The sequence below is a fragment of the Meriones unguiculatus genome, chromosome 1, assembly GCF_030254825.1.
Source record: "Meriones unguiculatus strain TT.TT164.6M chromosome 1, Bangor_MerUng_6.1, whole genome shotgun sequence".
Lineage (NCBI taxonomy): Eukaryota > Metazoa > Chordata > Mammalia > Rodentia > Muridae > Meriones > Meriones unguiculatus.
In genome coordinates this window covers 136762396-136781067 of record NC_083349.1, presented here as the reverse complement: position 1 = coordinate 136781067, position 18672 = coordinate 136762396, and the positions used below count along the sequence as shown (strand labels likewise).

The 18672-nt window shown below is 37.8% G+C and overlaps 1 protein-coding gene across 11 annotated transcripts in view; it reads right to left on the bottom strand.

Moving 5' to 3' along the window:
• The window catches only part of Dgkb (diacylglycerol kinase beta), a 696100-nt gene that overhangs the window by 372992 nt on the left and 304436 nt on the right, over window positions 1–18672 (bottom strand). For all 11 annotated transcript variants that reach the window (XM_060367267.1, XM_060367311.1, XM_060367280.1 and 8 more), the window contains 3 exons: window positions 17864–17949; window positions 15986–16075; window positions 7447–7607 (listed from right to left, as the gene is read on the bottom strand). In XM_060367267.1, the coding sequence (XP_060223250.1) occupies window positions 7447–7607; window positions 15986–16075; window positions 17864–17949 (337 nt within the window). The remainder of the gene's footprint in view (window positions 1–7446; window positions 7608–15985; window positions 16076–17863; window positions 17950–18672) is intronic.

Here is an 18672-nt window from a genome sequence, read left to right as displayed (position 1 = left end):
AAACTAGAGGTTTCCCTCCCCTCAGGTGAAGAAACCCACAGAAGGAATCAAAAAGGATGGAGGACAGGAGGAGAACATGACCCACTGAATCAAGTCAGCGGGGCTCCTACGCTCTCATACAGACTGAAGCAGCAAGAATTGGGCATGCATGGGGCTGCACCAGGTGTTTGCATATATTTTATGGTTATTAGCTTGGTGTTTTTGTGAGACTTCCAAAGTGAAAGTGGGTTTATCTCTTACTCTTGCCTGATCTTGAGACCCCTTTCCTCCTTTTTGGTTGCCTTATACAGCCTCAATATGACATGATGGATTTTCCCTTGTTGTATCGTATCTTGCTTTGGCTCATTTGGCTATCATCTGTTGGAGACCTGCTCTTTTCTTAGAGGAAACAGGAGAGAGTAGATCTGGGAGAGATGGAAGATACCAAGAGCTGGCAGAAGTGGAAGTCGGGGAAACCGTGGTTGGGATGTAAAAGAAAAAAAAATATTTTTAAAGAATTGGAAGACTTTGATGTGTGTCATAGTTTAAATATTTAACAGATTTTGTCAATGCGGGGATTTGGTCTTCATCTTTTGTTGTTGAGTACATTTGAGAGACCAAAGGATAAGCAGCGATTGGTAAGACTGTAGAGTAGGCGTGGTATAGCAGTAAGTTCCCTGAGGGGAGAGCTACCTCTCTGCTTTCTTTCCCCACCCACTAGAGATACAGTTGCTAGGAAACTGGACCCTCCCCCTAGACAGGGACACCTGGTCATTAATAGTCTGGGAACCTTCCTATAGCCAATCGATTCAAAATGTAACACCTTGACCAATAGCTGCTTGCCAGGCAGGAATTGCCCCTGCCTTGGGCATGCTGGGATGGACCAGAATCTATAAATCACCCAACTAACCTGGGCGCGGGGCGCTCAGCTCCCGCCGCTTTGGCGGTGGGGCTGTGTAGGCCCAAGCTGCAGCTTGTAATTTTCAATAAAAAAAGACCCTCATGTGTTTTGCAATGGAGTCGATTCCTGGAGATCTTTTGGGGGCTCGCGAACTGGGTATAACACATTTTAGTTATTGATACAGTTTCCACACTAATTTTAGATCAGTTCAGACATTTTTTTTATTATTAAGTCTTGTCTCTATGTTTCTAGCAGTTTATCCACTGCCTCAACATTATGCAGGGTTTTTTTTTTTTGTGATACTGGTTGATAATGAATAGACATTTATATTTCATATTTCTGTGTGTGGCATGATTTCTAATGTATATTCTGAATTTTACAATTTGTTTTTTAATTTATTTTTATTATTTTTTAATATTAGTTACAGTTTGTTAACTTTGTATCCCTGCTGTATCCCCATCCCTCTTTCCCTCCCAATCACACCCTCCTTCCATCATCTCCTCGCTTCCCCTTTCCAAGTCCACTGATAGGGGAGGACCTCCTCCCCTTTCATCTGATACTGGTTTATCAGGTATCTTCAGGACTGGCTGCAAAGTCCTCCTCTGTGGCCTAGCAGGGCTGCTCCTCCCTGGGGGGGGGGGAGGTCAAAGATTCCACCATTGAGTTCCTGTCAGAAAGAGTCCTTGTCCCCTTACTAGGAACACACACTTGGATACTGAGCTGCCATGGGCTACATCCGAGCAGAGGTTCTAATTTATATCCATACATGGTCCTTAGTTGAAGAAACAATCTCATAAAAGACCCCTGTGCCCAGATATATTTGGTCCTTGTGGAGCTCCCTGTCCTCTTCAGGTCATATTAACTCCCCCTTGTTTATTTGATTTTCTCACTTGTATATTAACTAGTGGTTTTGGTAGGTTTTATATATATATATATATATATATATATATATATATATATATATAATCAAAGAAATATATATGTAATATATATAATATATATGTATATAATTATCGAAGAATATACAGTGAGTTCACGAAAATAAAATGAAGTATGTCTTTACAGACAGCAGTAAGGATGCAGAAGCAGGAGGAACCCATGTTCAAAGACAGAACAGGATATACAGAAAAAAAGAAAAAACAAAAACAAACAAACAAAAAAAAAAAACAACTAGTTTCAAAAACCAAATCAATCCAACAAGGCAGCAACAACAAACCTTACTTGGTATTTTGAACTTTAAAATTGTTTCTCCCTTATGTGTGTTAATTTTTAGCATATTTTAATATTTGACTGAATTTACTCTTCAATTTTTGTTTTCATGTTAATCTATTGATTTTAACCTTTTAAAATTTTAGTACATATATATATATATATGAACTTAATTCCTAGATTAATTATTTTTCAATTTCAGTGAATGAATTTAATCTCCAGATTGCTTTTGGTAGACTAGCTATTTCATAACATTAATCCAACCAACCATGAGCTTGAATGGCTTTTCTGTCTTCTACTATCTTCTTTAGTTTGTTTCTCTGCGTCTTAAAGTTTTTATTATACAAGCCTTTCACTCCCTAGTTAGACTTATTTCTGGGATGCAAAGCAAATAAAATGTAATTAATGAAAAAAATGTATTTCTATAAGTGTATTTGATGCTATTTTGAATGCGATTACACTTCCCTGACTTTTTTTTGGGGGGGGAGGTTAATATTTGTTGGTGTTTAGGAATGTTATTGATTTTTATGTGTTAATTTTGTTTTCTGCTACTTTGCTGAATGTGTTAATAATCAGTATGAGTTTTATGTGGAGCTTGTAGATATACATCAACAGAGGAGACAAGGAAATCAGAATATAATATCCAAAGATGACATAAGTGTCTATAATTTTAATGTCACACGCACACAGACACACACACACACACACACACAGACATACGCACTCATTCACGAACAATGCTAAACAGAATAAAGTCCTAAGCACAACATTGACAACCATGTTGACAACTGCTATCTATGAAAACAAAGACAAAATTAAATCTAAAGTAAGCATGCTTCCATAGTACAAGGGAGAAAATTTTCACAAGGAAGACACTAAAACAAAACAAACAAAAAAAAAAAAAAACAAAAGACTGTGGGAAGAAAGACAATTCAGAGATATTAACATAGGATGTATACAATTTCTAGATTTTCAGAGAACTAGAGAGAGAATAAGAAAGTGCATTACACTTAAAGAAATGCCCAACATCCTTAGGCATCAGAGAGATGCAAGTCAAAATGACCCTGAGATTTTACCTCACACCCACCAGAATGGCTAAGATAAAAAACTCAAGTGACATCACATGCTGGAGAGATTTTGGAGAAAGGGGCACCCTCCTCCACTGCTGGTGGGAATGCAATCTTGCACATCCACTTTGGAAAGTAATCTGGCGCTTTCTCAGACAATTAGGAATAGTAACTCCTCAAGATCCAGATATACCACTCCTAGGCATATATCCAAAAGATACTCAAGTACACAACAAGGACATTTGCTCAACCATGTTTGTAGCAGCTTTATTTGTAATAGCCAGAAGCTGGAAACAACCAGATGTCCCTCAGTTGAGTAATGGATATAGAAAATGTGGTACTTTTACACAATGGAATACTACTCAGCAATTAAAAACTAGGAAATCATGAAATTTGCAGGCAAATGGTGGGACCTAGAAATGATCATCCTGACTGAGGTATCCCAAAAGCAGAAAGACACACAGTATATACTCACTTATACAGAACTATAAGAGAATAAACATACTGAAAACTATACACCTAAAGAAGATAAACAAGAAAGAGGACCCAGGGTAAGATGATTAATCCTCACTTAAAAAGACAAATGGGTAGGAATTGAGCATTTCAGCAAGAGTCCTCCCTCTTGATTAGTTTCTTTAGGTGTACAGATTTTCCTATCCAGAAAGGCAAAGAGGATAGACATCAGAAGAAGGAGAAAAGAGGGAACAAGCCAGGAGCCTGACACAGAGGGCCTCTGAAAGGCTCTGCCCTGCAGACTATCAATGCTGATGCTGAGACTTATGGACAACCTTTGGGCAGAGTACGGGGAATCTTAGGAAAGAAGTGGGAAACAGTAAGATTTGGAGAGGACAGGAACTCCACAAGGAGAGCAACAGAACCAAAAAATCTGAGCACAGGGGTCTTTCCTGAGACTGATACTCCAACCAAGGACTATGCATGCAGATAACCTAAGACTCCTGCACAGATGTAGCCCATGGCAGTTCAGTATCCAAGTGGGTTCCATTGTAATAGGAACAGGGACTGTCTCTGACATGAACTGATTAGCCTGCTCTTTAATTACCTTCCCCTGAGGGGGAAGCAGCATTACCAGGCCACAAAAGAAGACACTGCATCCACTCCTAATGAGATCTGATAGTCTAGGATCAGAAGGAAGGAGAGGAAGACCTCCCTGTCAGCAGTCTTGGGGAGGGGCATGCATGCAGAGGGTGGAGGAAGGGAGGGGTTGGGAAGGGAGAAGGGAGGGAACCACAGGGGAGCTACAAAGTGACTAAAGTGTAATTAATAAAGAATAAAAAAATAGTAACTGGAAAAAAAACAAAACAAAAGAAAAAAGACAAGTGGGATGGGCATTGGACTTAGGAGCAAACAAGCAACAGGGCAGGAGCCTACCACAGAGAGCCTTTGAAAGACTCTACCTAGTAGTGTATCAAAGCAGATATTAAGACTCATAACCAAACCTTTGGCAGAGTGCAGGGAATCATAAAAAAAGTGTATGGGGGGGTAGTTAATATGACTGGGAGAGGACAGGAGCTTCACAAGGACCAAATATATCTAGGCACAGGGGTCTTCTATGAGACTGTTTCTCCAAACAAGGACCATGTATGGATATAACCTAGAACCCCTGCAAAGATGTAGCCCATGATACCTCAGTATCCAAGTGGGTACCCTAGTAAGGGGAACAGGGACTGTTTCTGACATGAACTCAATGGCGGCATCTTTGACATCCCCCTCCCCCCAAGCAAGGAGCAGGCCTGCTAGGCCACAGAGGAGGACTTTGCAGCCAGTCCTGAAGATACCTAATAAACCAGTATCAGATCAGTGGACTTGGAAAAGGGCAGGGAGGAGATGATGGAGGGAAGGTGGTATTGGGAGAGAAAGAGGGATCAAGATACAGCAGGGATACAAAGTTAACAAACTGTAACTAATATTAAAGAAATAAAAAAAATGGAGAACAAAAAGAAAGTGTGTTACTCATTTAGAAAAACATTTAAACATGTAAGTAAATAAACAAAACTTCTGATAACCTCTGAAACCTCAGATTTATGTGATAACAAATAGCTTGAATTGAGAACACCACAAAGAGGGTATCTGCTGAAACATAAATGCCTAGAAAAATGTTTTTTGCAGCTTCAGCCACCAAGATATACAAAATATTACATATGTGGTCTAAGGCTGGGGTTGGGTTGGATTCCATTCAAGCGGACAGCAGGACTTGCCAGCCACATCCACATGGAAGGAGTGTTGCCCTCATGAGTGATACAGGATTGAGATGAGCTTAAGATTCTGACTGCTGATCAATGGATAAAGGAAATGTGGTATGTATATACAAGTATGTTTTATTCTCCCATAAAGGATATGAAATCATGCCATTTCAAGGAAAATGTATACAACTGGGGACCTTCACATTGAGTAAATAACTCAGACCGTGGGAGATAAGTACTGACTGTCTTCTCTCATGTGTATCAAGCGTGGGTCCCAGCATTTTCACAGAAACGGAAAATGTCATATGTTAATGAAAGTGGAAGCATATCTGGGAAGGAAGGAGATGTGCAAGAAGGGAAAGTGAAGACCAGGAGGGTTATGGTCAAAGTATATACATACATACAAACATTTTCATGAAACACAATATTCCACTGTATACAAAGATAGATGCCAATAGTTTTCAAGATCTACACAGATTGAAAAGCTGTCATTCTTTATAATTTTAAGACTAGAAGCCTCAAAATGTACATCAGTTGACTTCAGAGACCAACAATTTGCCATACATGCTTAGAGTGGGCTACCTAGCAATATAAAGAAGAAGCGCATGAATATAACTTATGCTCGTTGTGCTGAGCTTCTGGGGCAGAAGATGACGCCAACTGCGATGTCTTTCTTCTGAAGTGTTGGCGAAGCATAAACACAAGATGTGGTAGAGGTTCTGTTATAGTTTTGTGGGGGGGGGGAAGGATCCACAACTTAGCACTGCAGTTCTGATGTAGTTGATAAAATATTATACATTCAGGAAAGGTGTTTTTAAATCATGAAGTGGTGTTCTTCTAAAGACTGAGCTTTAATATGCATGAATTATCAAACAAAAACTTCCTAAAATTTGTATTTCTCACCAGACTATAACAGTAGGCCTTCTAAATAAGATAAATCTATTATATTTTTCTTTTCAGTAATAACAATATGCTTAGTATTAGTAGCATTTAAAAGCTGTCCATTATTAATGTCAACCTCTCAACTTTTAAATATGTAATCATACATATGTATGTAATTTATATGTGTAATAGAAACAACATTGTAGAGGTAAATGAATAGACATTGTGAGGAAAAATTCAATCAAGGTATTTTTATTCTAGTTTGGCAATTAACTTCAGAAAATAAACCAACATTTTTTATAAAGTGTTAGTGCATATACCAAAGAAATACTTATGTGGAGTGGAATTAAATGAATAAGAGTTAATACTGTCAACAACTTCTTTCAATCTTTTTAATTATTGGCTGTATCTAATGTGAATATATTATATAATATGAATATTTTTAAGGATTCTATCTCAAAAAATTATTGACAAACACTAATTTTCTTATGCATAGAACTTTGGGAGAAATGAACTAACTCATTTGAAATGTTAACAACTTGAAGGAAGCAGCAGCCGTTCCATAGATTCTTCGTTAGTTATAGTATTTGAACCACAGATGTGAGAGTAAAGACTTTTGGTGTATTTTTGTGAATGTAAACAACTTCTTAAACTCAACAATGTATATCTGTCCATATTATCAGCCATGCCAATCTTCACTTGGCAGCAAAACCAGGCAAGCCAGAAGTGAAGTATTTCCATTCCTTCAATCATGGAAGTTATCAGGTACTGATAATCTGCCTTTAAATGCACTTGTGAACTGCATTATTGTGTATCAGAAGAGGTGTTTCTAGTGTTAAAGAGACAGTGCAGCCATCAGGAGCCCTGGATGGTCTTCTAGAAGCCCTGTGTTCAATTTTCATCACCTGGAGTTTGGCTCACACACATCTGTAAATGCAGTTCACACCAGGGTTCCGACACCCTCTCCTGCCAACACCCTCTACTGCCCTCCACAGGTGCTAGGCACACGTGTGGTCCACAGATACACATGCAGGCAGAACACCCCTGCACATGCAATAATAGAAGTAAATAATTTTTGAAAGAAAAAAGCATTTCTTAACAAAATGTTACTATAAATTATTTATCATCAGTAAACTTTCATGGATTAGACGTGTCATTGAGTATTTAAGACAAGTATTAAAAAAAAAGTGTTAGTGGCCAGCCTTACCACGCCAATGGAAAAGTAGTTGTTGATGATGCTGTAAGGCACAGGGTCTCCTTTCTCGTCCTTGTCGTTGGGGGTGACTTCAAACTTCCACCTGTCCAGCATGATTTCTGTGCTGCTTTCGATGTCTCTTAGGATCTTCATTAGGTTTTCACCTTCATAGCCTAATGAAGGATGTTATAGTGAGACAAAATATACACCAGCTAAAGGGAGTTGCATTTGTATTTGTCATATGAATTACCCTGAGGCCAATCAATGCACATTAATGCTAACTTTGATGTAAATTAAGAATTGGCTATAATCTTGTACTTGCACCAAATTTTATCCCTAGTTTTCATTTGCAACACGTTTCTTCCTTGTATAACAACATTTGCAACACATGTTTCTTTCTTCCATGGATAAATGCTCAGGTTACCCAGTCACCAGCAGCGTATCTACCACACATCGTTCTGCATTTTTGCATCAATGCAGTACAATGGAATTCACCTTAATTCTCAGTCCTGTACTTCCTTTCTAAGCATTCTTTTATAGAAAAAAAAATGGCACATTCCACCTTATTGCTGAAGTCACAAACTGAGTTGTCATGTTAGACTTTCCATCTGTCCCTTTTCTTCACGTTTCCTTCTAGTGACAAAGAGAAATTTCGAAGAAAATAAACTGCTCATTTTTAGCATATTTTATTCAGTTTCATAATCTATCTATTCATCATGAGCCTTATGCTTTCCAGATATCTTGCTTTTATGTCTTTAGCATAGTTTCAACTCAGAGGACACTTCTTCTGGAAGCCGCCTCAACATATAGGATCAGATGCCCCTGTGCACAAAATTACCCTTTCTTAAAATAAGTACACTGCATTATATTTGTTACTTAGTTTATTTTTTATCACTACAGACCTCCCTTGCCGATTGCCAAATCCATGCTTTAATTGATTAGCTCTAGACAGTTAATGTGCATCTCTCCAATACTGACTTGATATTATATTCTCTTATATTTGTCTGTGAGTGTATACCATCCAGTTAGGACTGTAGACTAACCCATGCTTTTATGTAAGACTCTTAACCTCTCTCCAGATTAGCTGACTCACCTCCCCAATCTCTGATTTGCTCTGAGAAGTCAAGGAGATAATGCAGAAAATATCCTTAGTACCTGAGTCTTAAGTGATGATGGTAAAATATTAATATATTTGAGCTGACAAAAGGCAAGGCGTAGAGATGTGGGCAGCGCTTCAGCACAGGGCAGAAGCTGAGGTAACCCATATTGAAGTGCTCGGGCTTTGGAATGCCACATGCAGACACTGCTGATCAGGCCTGGGGCAGGAGCACACTCATGTTTATTGGAACAGGAACACAGGTCATAAAATAAGTTACAGCAGCTACAGAAGCAGAAAAGCTTAGGTGTCCCAGGTACAAGGAGGTCAACATGTGTGGAACATGAAAAGGCAGAAAGGACAGCAGACCTGTCCCAAGGCAAAGCACTCAGGCCCAGAACTTCCAACACCACAGAAGATGTGGACCTAAGGAAAGACCTGGAGGTGACTCAAGAAAAAGTACTTGACACCTAACTTCCAGGACATATTGTGGAAACTAGATTGTGGGGAAGAGCCCAGAGATGATGCAGAGTTAGATTTCGAGGTACACAGACTCCTCTCATAGGAGCAGGGTGGGGTGGGGCTGAAATTGTGCCACAGCTGTCCCAGGATAGGATGCACAAGCACAGAGCTTGCAAAGAAAAAAAGCAGTATTTGAGAATATAAACAAGGGAGAACAATCAGATAATTTAGTAAAGGTCATTGATTAATTTGAAGAAAAAAAAACGATTATGGGAGTGTTTTAGAAAAACAAAATTACAAACCTTTGAATTATTGCATAGAATAGGAAAAAGAATAATATATCAGAGGCATAGAAAATATTTTGAGTGAAAGAAGAACATTTTCCGATCATAGAGAAAGGGATGCCTATAGACACACAAGCGATATATAGATGAAATAAGAACTGAAAGGAAACTACCGTGACATTTTATACTAAAACACCGAAAATCTGGAATAAAGAAAAGATGTTGAAAGCTGCAAAAGGTGAGGAGGAGTTACTTTTTAAGGCAGGTTTATAGAGTAATAGTTGATAAAGCAACAGAAACCTTTAGAGATAGAGGATAGAAACTGCTAAGCAAGAACATTGTACCTAACAAAACTATCTACTAATTGATGGCTTTACATCAAGTAGTCATTCATTAAAAAGATAAAAACATGATTAAATCTTAGCCAAATGACTACAAGAAAGGTTACAAATTAATAAAACTAACAAAAGAAAAAAGAAAAAATGGATACATACCAAAGATGCCAGTAAATTAGAAAGTTCTAAAGCAACACCATAAACAATTTTACACTATTAATATGGGCTATATAAAGAAATGGATAAATTCCTTAATGCATACAAAGTGCCAAAATTAAGCCATGATAAAATAAATAATTTGAAGAAATTAAATAACAATGATGAGGCTGAAATAGCTATAAAAATTCTCCCCCACCCATACATACAAAAAGCCCAAACCAGATGGGTTTCCCTGCAGAATTCTACCAGAACTTCAAAGAAGAAAAAATAATTAGGAAACTGTAATTATTCCAAAACACTGAGAATGAGGGAGAGAATCTGTTTCTGAAAGTAGTCCCCTGACCTCCACATATGTGTGGTCTTATGCTTGTGAATCCTCATGTGTGAACTCACGCAAACACACCCACACATACACAGGGTGGGGAAGAGACAGGCAGACAGACAAACAAAAGTTGAATAAAATAAAATACCTGAGAATACAAAGTAGAATAAAAAGTAGAGAGGAAGAACACAGATGGAAGAAAGGTTTAAGCATTGATGGGTTGTGGGAAGGAAAAACTTACTGGCTGGGAGGAGAGTTAACCAAAATGACGGTGTATCCAGAATCCGTACAGAAACATACTATTTTTTTTTCTTATGTTGGTCAAAGACTTTCAGTCAGAATATTATATAGAGAAAAATATGGTCATTAAAGGTAAAATAGGAAAGTCTGGTATTATATATACACTCAGTACTGGAGCTCCTGAAATATTTTAAGCAAATAGGAACAGAAATATCTCCAGGAATGCTCCGTGTGGTCTTAGAAAAAGTCTGCACTGTGCCCCTGGGTGGAAAGTTTGCCGTGATTGTTGGGTTCACTTCATTAACTATGTTCTTCAACTCAGGTAATTTTGGACTGGTTTTGTTTGATCCTGCCATTACTGAAAGAAGAGGAGAACCGGCCTATTTTACAATTGCATTTAAAAACACAAAATTGGAGGGCTCAGTCAAACACATCACGTAAATAAAGAGGGTTTATTTATAAAGAGGATCACACTAGAGGTTTAAGTACAGTGCAAAGAAGACAAGGGAGGGAAAGGTAGATGTTAAGTTATGCAAAGATAGGTGTGTGTTAAATAGTATATGGAAATCTACTGGTTTGTGTGTAAATTAAAATAAGTTTTAGTAGCCGGGTGTGTGTGGTGGCACATGCCTTTAATGTTAGCACTCATGGAGGGAGAGCCGGGCAGATCCTTGGGTTCGAGGTGAGTCCAGGAAAGCCAAGCCAAGAGAAACCATATATACATATATGTATCTTTTATTATTAGGTGGACAATGCTAAAAGACATGACTATGACATGAAAATGTCATTTCCAGGAGAGGGCTATCTCCTCACAGTGATTGCTCAGGGAAGCCTCAGAAGTTCCCCAAACAGCGCACACTATTGAAGATTGTCAGCTGCCCACCATAATTAATAAATGGATGGCGAGAACATATTGTTGAAAACAACACATTTTTTGGATTACTAGACATACAGAGATTAATTTTGAACTGAAACAGAAAATGTCATCTCCTCTGGGTCATAGCACCAGAGGGTTCTCTGCAAGGCAGATGGAGGGAGGAAAGACCTCAGTGATGAGACTCAGGCCCGGGTCCCCCATGCTATAGCACTGACAAGCCTTGCATGATACAGAATCAGAACTGTTATGGTGGTGACCAGCTGCTTTCTAGTTAGAGCAGAGGCTTGTCCTGTAGGAGAGAATTCATGCTTAATACGATAAACACAACGAAAGTCTACAACTGGGAAGGTTATAGCCCAGGAAACTTACTATTCCTGTTTTGCTAAACAGACATGTCAAATTGTCTTCAAAATACTTGCATTCATACCCATAGCTTGGTGCTGCTCTCGTCTTGGTCAGCAAGGCTTCCTTTTGCAGTGGGTTATGGTTAATGCAGAGACATATGCCTGGACTAATTAAGTCAATGGGCCACACAAAGTATATAAAGATGAAAGGGGAAATTGTTGGGATGGTCTTCAGGAAGAATTGAAGGTGGCAGTGAGGACAGGTATAACCAAAATACATGTACTAGATTCTCAAAGAGTAAATAAGACTATTTTAAAGTTAACATTACTATGTAAAATAATCTCTCAATCTCTGTCTTTCTTTATCATACACAAAAGCACATGCACAAATGCACGTACAGCTAAATATTCCAAAACCGATAGCCTGAGTTGAAACATTTTGAATAGTTTCTGTCTCCAAACTTTGCCATCCTAATAATTTATTTGTTTAACAAGGAAGTGCCAGCAGCTGCGACCAGTACTTGTATCTAGCAACATATGTATTGCTCGCTTGTTTAAAAGAAGAGTCATCCTCAAACACAACCTTATCTAAAGGAGAATACATTGCATTTAAGATAAACATGTTCAGTCGCCAACACTAGAAATTCCACTGTTGGTACCCTTCATATCGCATGCTGGATGTTCAAACTAAGCACTATTGAATAGATAGAGCAACAGTTAGAAGGAATAGTAACTACATTAGAATTACTGTGTCCTATCTTAAAATATATTGTGTAATAAATAATTTTAAAGTATAAATATTAACAATATGCTCATAATGACTCACTAGCAAATCATAGAATAGATTGAAATAAATATGTGGAAACATAAGAAAATGGCTGCAAATCAACATAGTTCACTGATGTTATTTGAACAGATTATTATGTAAATGAACATCATTTAAATTTTTTATATAAATTAATTTTTTAAAATATTTTTTTCACTTTATCCCAGTTGTAGCCTCCTCCCTCATCTCCTTCCAGTCCCACACTCTCTCTCTTTTCCTCCCAACCCTTTCTGCTAGTCCATGGAAATGGGGAGGTCCTCCTCTCCTACTATCTATCCCAATCCATCAAGTCCCATCAAGACTGCCTGGATCCTCTTCCTCTGTGGCCTGGCAAGGGCACTCTGCCAGTGGGGAAGTGATCAAAGAGCAGGCAGCAGAGTCCATGTCAGAGACAGCCCCTGCTCCTCTTACTTGGGAACCTACATGGAGACTGAGCTGTCTATGGGCTACATCTGAGCAGGGGGTCTAGGTCCTCTCCACATGCTGTCCTTGGTTGGTGCATCAGTCTCTGCAGGACTTCCTGGGCCTAGATTTGTTGGCTCTGTTGGTCTCCTTCTGGAGCTCCTGTTCCTTCTGGGTCCTTTTATTCCCCCATTATTCCATAAGGCTCCCTGAGCTCTGCCCAAAGTTTGGCTATGAGTCTCAGCATCTGCTTCGATCCCCTGCTGGGTGGAGTCTTTCACTAGCAAATCATAGAGTAGTTTAAACTAAAATATGTGGAAACATTAGGTAAGAAAATGGCTGCAAATCAATATATTTCACTGATGTTATTTGAACAGATTATTATGTAAATGAACTACTTTCAAATTTTAAGAAAAATAGTAATTACTATGATTTTTTTGCAGATAACTCAAAATGCACACTGAACATGGAAATTAAATATTTTAAAGTTGGCTACCTCAGTTAGGTGTTCTAATAATTCTGTTGAGTAACCTCGTGCTCATAGTTGTTGACCAACATTCTCAGTGTTATACATCTTGTGAGAAACAGTCATACTTACACTTGCAAATAAGCCCTCACAAATATTTCCCATCTACTGAGCCAGAATATAGTAAGCACATTGAGAATTCTAGTGTGATCTAGAACTGTAGTCTGATCTTTGAATATGATGCAACCCTTATTTCATACATCAATAACATCCTTTATGTGGTTTTTTATGAATCTGCATGCACACACAAACATATACATATTTATGTATGATTCTTTATTCAAATTGAGATTTAATTCAATTGATAATTAGAAACAATAATGTATTGAATTTCTAAATATCAAAACATTTTTTTAAAACATTAAATGTATGTATCAGAGGATTATGGTCCTACTGTAAGTCGCACTGTAGATTTCTTAAATTAGTAAGAATGAAATGAAAACTGGTGAATATAAGCATCTTGTAATGATTATATCTTTATCTCTGCCATATCCTGTTACTATAATGATATTTTGAAAATTCCAAATAGAATATATGCTGTTTTTAATTTAGCTTTCAATTCTGTGTAGCAAGTATAACAGTTGAATGGATGTCCACGCAATAAAAGTTCTCAACTTTGCTGTAAATCACTTACTTTAGGATTTTTTTTTTTTTCAAATGACAATTGTCTGCCTGAGTCCCATCCCAAGGGATTTCCATTCAGCACATCAAGGGTAGGGTCAACCATTGTATTTTTAACAAGCTCCCCAAGGGCTTCTGATTCACACTGTCTTTAGAGACTGTTTTCAATTTCCAAGTGTTTTTCGATACAAACAATTTAGAATTTAATTATTGCTACTTTACACAATTTAGAGTGGCCTGGCAATCCATGGGTAGCTATCAAGGCTCATCAACGTCTTTTCGCTCCACCCTGAACTACCGTCTCTATGTGCACACCTATTGATCTACCACCTCACTGTTGGTCGCATAAGGAAGCTCCTTACCACAGAGTCCTTGGACCCTGAGCTTTGTTCGCTGTGCTTATGAAGCCCACACCCAACCTTATGGGATCTCGTCACCATCTCTACATGAGCAAGCGCTTTTCTTCACTGAAATCAATTTGCTCCTTGTGAGAAAGTCTTAACTGTTGCACATGACTTCATCTGCAATTAGAATTTCTATTGTTTTTCCTTCCGATTCTCGTTCTTATATACCAAGTCTACAGCACAACAGTTAACAGAATGTAAATTCAAAACACTACTTAGTGTTGTCATTCTTGGGAAAGTCACTCCTTAGTGTTTATGTTTTGTTTTTAGTTTTCTTATTTTTTTTCATCACATCAGTCAGAAAGTCAATCTAGAAAATAATCTTTTGGGCTGGAGAGGGCTCACAGGTTAAGAACACTCACTGTTCTTCCTAAGGTCCTGAGTTCAATTCCCAGCAACCACATGGTGGCTCATAACCATCTATAGTAAGATCTGGTGTGCAGGCAGAATGTTGTATAAATAATAAATAAATCTTTAAAAAAAAAGAAAAATTTATAAAAAAAAAGAAAATAATATTTTTGTCCATTGTTTACTCCTAACCCTTGAACATGCTTCCAATTTAGGCTGTAATAACCTCTATCTAATTTCTATAGTAGAAGATAATAATAGCAAATTAAAATATGAATATTGCCTTAGAGTTCTAAATGTGTGTCTTATTTTCTAAGCAAGAAAAGCCCAAACCAGGGATGTTTGAAAACTTGCCCTTCCCAGACCAAATCTGTAGTTGATATTTAAATTAAAACTCATCAACCAGTCTAGACTTCTTTCTTTATGTATTTTATTAATTACAGTTTATTCACTTTGTATCCCCCCTACACCCCCTTCCCTCCTTCCCTCCCAATCCCACCCAATCCTACCCTTCCTCTTCCCCACCTCTACCCTTCTCCCAGTCCACTGATAAGGGAGGCCTTCCTCCCCTTCCCTCTGATCTTAGTCTATCAGGTTTCATCAGGAGTGGTTGTATTGTCTTCCTCTGGATAAACATACTAGAATCTGTACATCTAAGGAAGCTGATCAAGAAGGAGGACTCTGGCTAAGATGCTCAGTCCCCATTCAGAAAGGCAAAGAGGATGAACATCGGAGGAAGGAGAAAACAGGGAACAGGACAGGAGCCTACCACAGAGGGCCTCTGAGAGGCTCTTCCCTGCAGGGTATAGAGGCAGATACTGAGACTCATGGCCAAACTTTGGACAGAGTGTGGGGAATCGATGAATGAAGTGGGAGATAGTAAGACCTGGAGAGGATGGGAGCTCCACAAGGAGAGCACGAGAGCTCCACAAGGAGAGCAATAGATCCAAAAAGTATGGGCACAGGGGTCTTTACTTTGACTGATAGTCCAGTCAAGGACCACTTGTGGAGATGGCCTGGAACCCCTGCACAAAGGTAGCCCATGGCAGTTCAGTGTCCAAGTGGGTTCCACAGTAATGGAAACAGGGACTATCTCTGACAGGAACTGTTTGCCCTGCTCTTTGATCACCTCCCCCTGAGGCAGTCTAGACTTCTTATTCCACTTGTCCTTCCAACTTTTGATTATTGTTTAAAATTTTTAGTAAGCATAGAATCTCTCTTAATTTCACTGTAAACTGCGTGGTAACTGTTACACAGGGAAGCATTCTCCTGCATTTCAGATGAATTCTGTTGCTGCCCTCTTACCTCCGCCCCACCGCAGGCATCTTGCTAGGTCATTGCCAGTCCCGAGAGGCAGAATAGCAACGGGAGGGTGCTTGACCACATTGGCCTTTTCTGTGGACGAAGAAAACATCATTCTTAACCCACATAGACCAATATTAACAAGAAAACAAACAGACTTACATTAAATAAACAATTTCACTAGTACATTTAAGCAGCAAAATGTTGCATTTTGTACATACAATTACAAATTACACTGTTTTTATGTTGTGTGGTAACTAAGGTATTAGATCATTTTTCAGGAAGTAACAGATTCTTCATAATCCATACAGGAGAAAAACCTTTTAAATATCTTGAGTTAATTTGAAATCATGCCTTGTGTGTATATGCATGAATATTTGTGGTGGGTGTGTGTTTGTGGGTGGGGTGTATTTGTCTGTGTTAGTGTGTTTGTTTGTGTGTCTTTGCGTGTGTGTTTGCCTCTGCTGTATCCTTATTAAAATTCTCACAGAGGCACGTAAATGAAGCATAGAAGTATATGTCACCAGGGACAGAGGTTGGTTCCTGTATGAATTTCTTTCACGACTCCAAGGACAATTTCTTTTACGTGGGAACAGCTGAATCCTGAAAGTGAGTGAGTTGTTGGGAACACTGTCTACCGCTTGCCATACATAGCGTTGCAAGACCTCCAAGCAGATGAACAGAGAGCTCCCGTCGGTGCCCTGAGAACGTCACGCGCCTTTGCTAATTATTTATTTAGTTCTACCTTTATACCAACCACATAGTACTTTAGGCTCCAAACTATAGATCTGTCACCTATTTTTTTTACTTGAATCATCATATAACTTGATGGAGTCTCACAAATATATATTTATTTGCCATTCTCTTCTAAGTTCATGAAGTCAGGGTGTGTGTGTGTATGTTTATGTGTGCGTGGGTGTATGTGTGTATATTGTGTGCATGTGTGTATCTGTATGTTCATGTTTACACGCACATGTATATGTGTATGTGTGTGTATATGTGTGTATATGAATGCATGCATGTATGTATGTGTGTATGTGTATGCATATGTGTGTGTTTGTATATGTATCTATGTGTGTGTGTGTGCATTCATAATGAGATAACTCATGGATACAAATGCAATACTACGAACTTGAGGCATACAATGAGCCAAAACCTCACACTGTCTTCACTTTAAAATCTCTATAATTGGTTAATCACATATGTATTTACTCAGTAATATTTGTCATTCTTGAATTTTAGTTTTGTTCATAGAAATGATTTATAACTATTTTATATCTATTAGAGTTCCAATACTAGAATTTTCGCTGACCGTTTTCATAAACTGCTGGTAGACTGGAATTTCTATATTTATAAGAAAACTGTTGATGACAACATGTACTTTCTTTGTGTAGCTGCACATAGGCAACTGGGGGTGGGGAGCCCCGGCTGGGACTAATGACTGGCATTCCCACTATGACATTTTCAATTTGAAATGTTTTCCAGTGCCTAACAAGACAGAATGTTCTGATCTTCATTTCTTCATAAGAAAAAAAATTCTGTCAATTTATATAGACAGAGCATAATTTGTTTGAATTAGAACTTATTTTGAAAATGACTGTACCTAACAAATTACTCAATTCAGAGACTAAAAATACTTTCAAGTAAATATTTGTTTAAAATGTATTAGATTCCAAATACCAATTCATTATATCTCTTAAACTATTACTAAGTTCTAGCAAAAGGCACATCAGAAAAGAAAACACAAAAATTTCCAGAATTCACCAACTTCTAGAATCTTCTAGACACATAACAGGCAGGAAGATTGATGGGTGGACAGAGCAGGAGCTGAAGGTGAAGTTCCTAGTCTTGTTCCAGCCTCATTAACCTAGGTCTCCTTACCTATGCAATCCAAAATCCAGCCCACGGTCCCGTCTCCTCCGCACGCCAACACTCTGAAGTCAGGGACATCACGGAAAAAGTGTAACCTGAAAAACAAGTAGTTCATGACACATGACTTACATTTTGGGAGAACATAATCTTTTTTTTTAATTCTGAGCTTTTTATGTAATAAATTGTATTTTTAACTTAAGAGAATTTTAAATAATCATTGTTGTCTTACATATAATTCAAATATATTTCTGTAAATATATTTTCCATACTGTCTCCTTTAAAAATGTTTAAACGTATATATTCCAGTTTCTATAAAGAATATGATTTATTTCTGTAAACAGCCAAATTAAAAATAGGTAATATTAAATTATAACATTCATTTTTACATCTGCCAGATGTAATCAAAACACACATAATCCAGCTAGCATATGCTATATAATGTCTTTAATAAGTTTTGTTAATCAGCCATTGTTTTGAAAATTATTTGGACATGATTACCAATTAGTCAACATAATACATTCAACACTTTTCTTTCTTTATTGCTCACCCTGCAGTTAGGGTTCTAGCTTTTATAAAGTATAATTAAAAAAAATTAATGGAAAAAAGTGAACCAATTGTACTAAATAAAAAATAAATAAAATTAAAAAAAATTACAGTCACAACAACAAAGATTGGTAGTGGCAAAGACTCAAGAGAAATGAAGAAAAGCACCATTTTGAACGTTCTATTTCATTTTAATAACTTCTATTGCCTGATTTCCCCCTGTAGATTCTCTTGAGTTTATAGACCTCTTAATGTACCATGGTGATGTTAAGCTT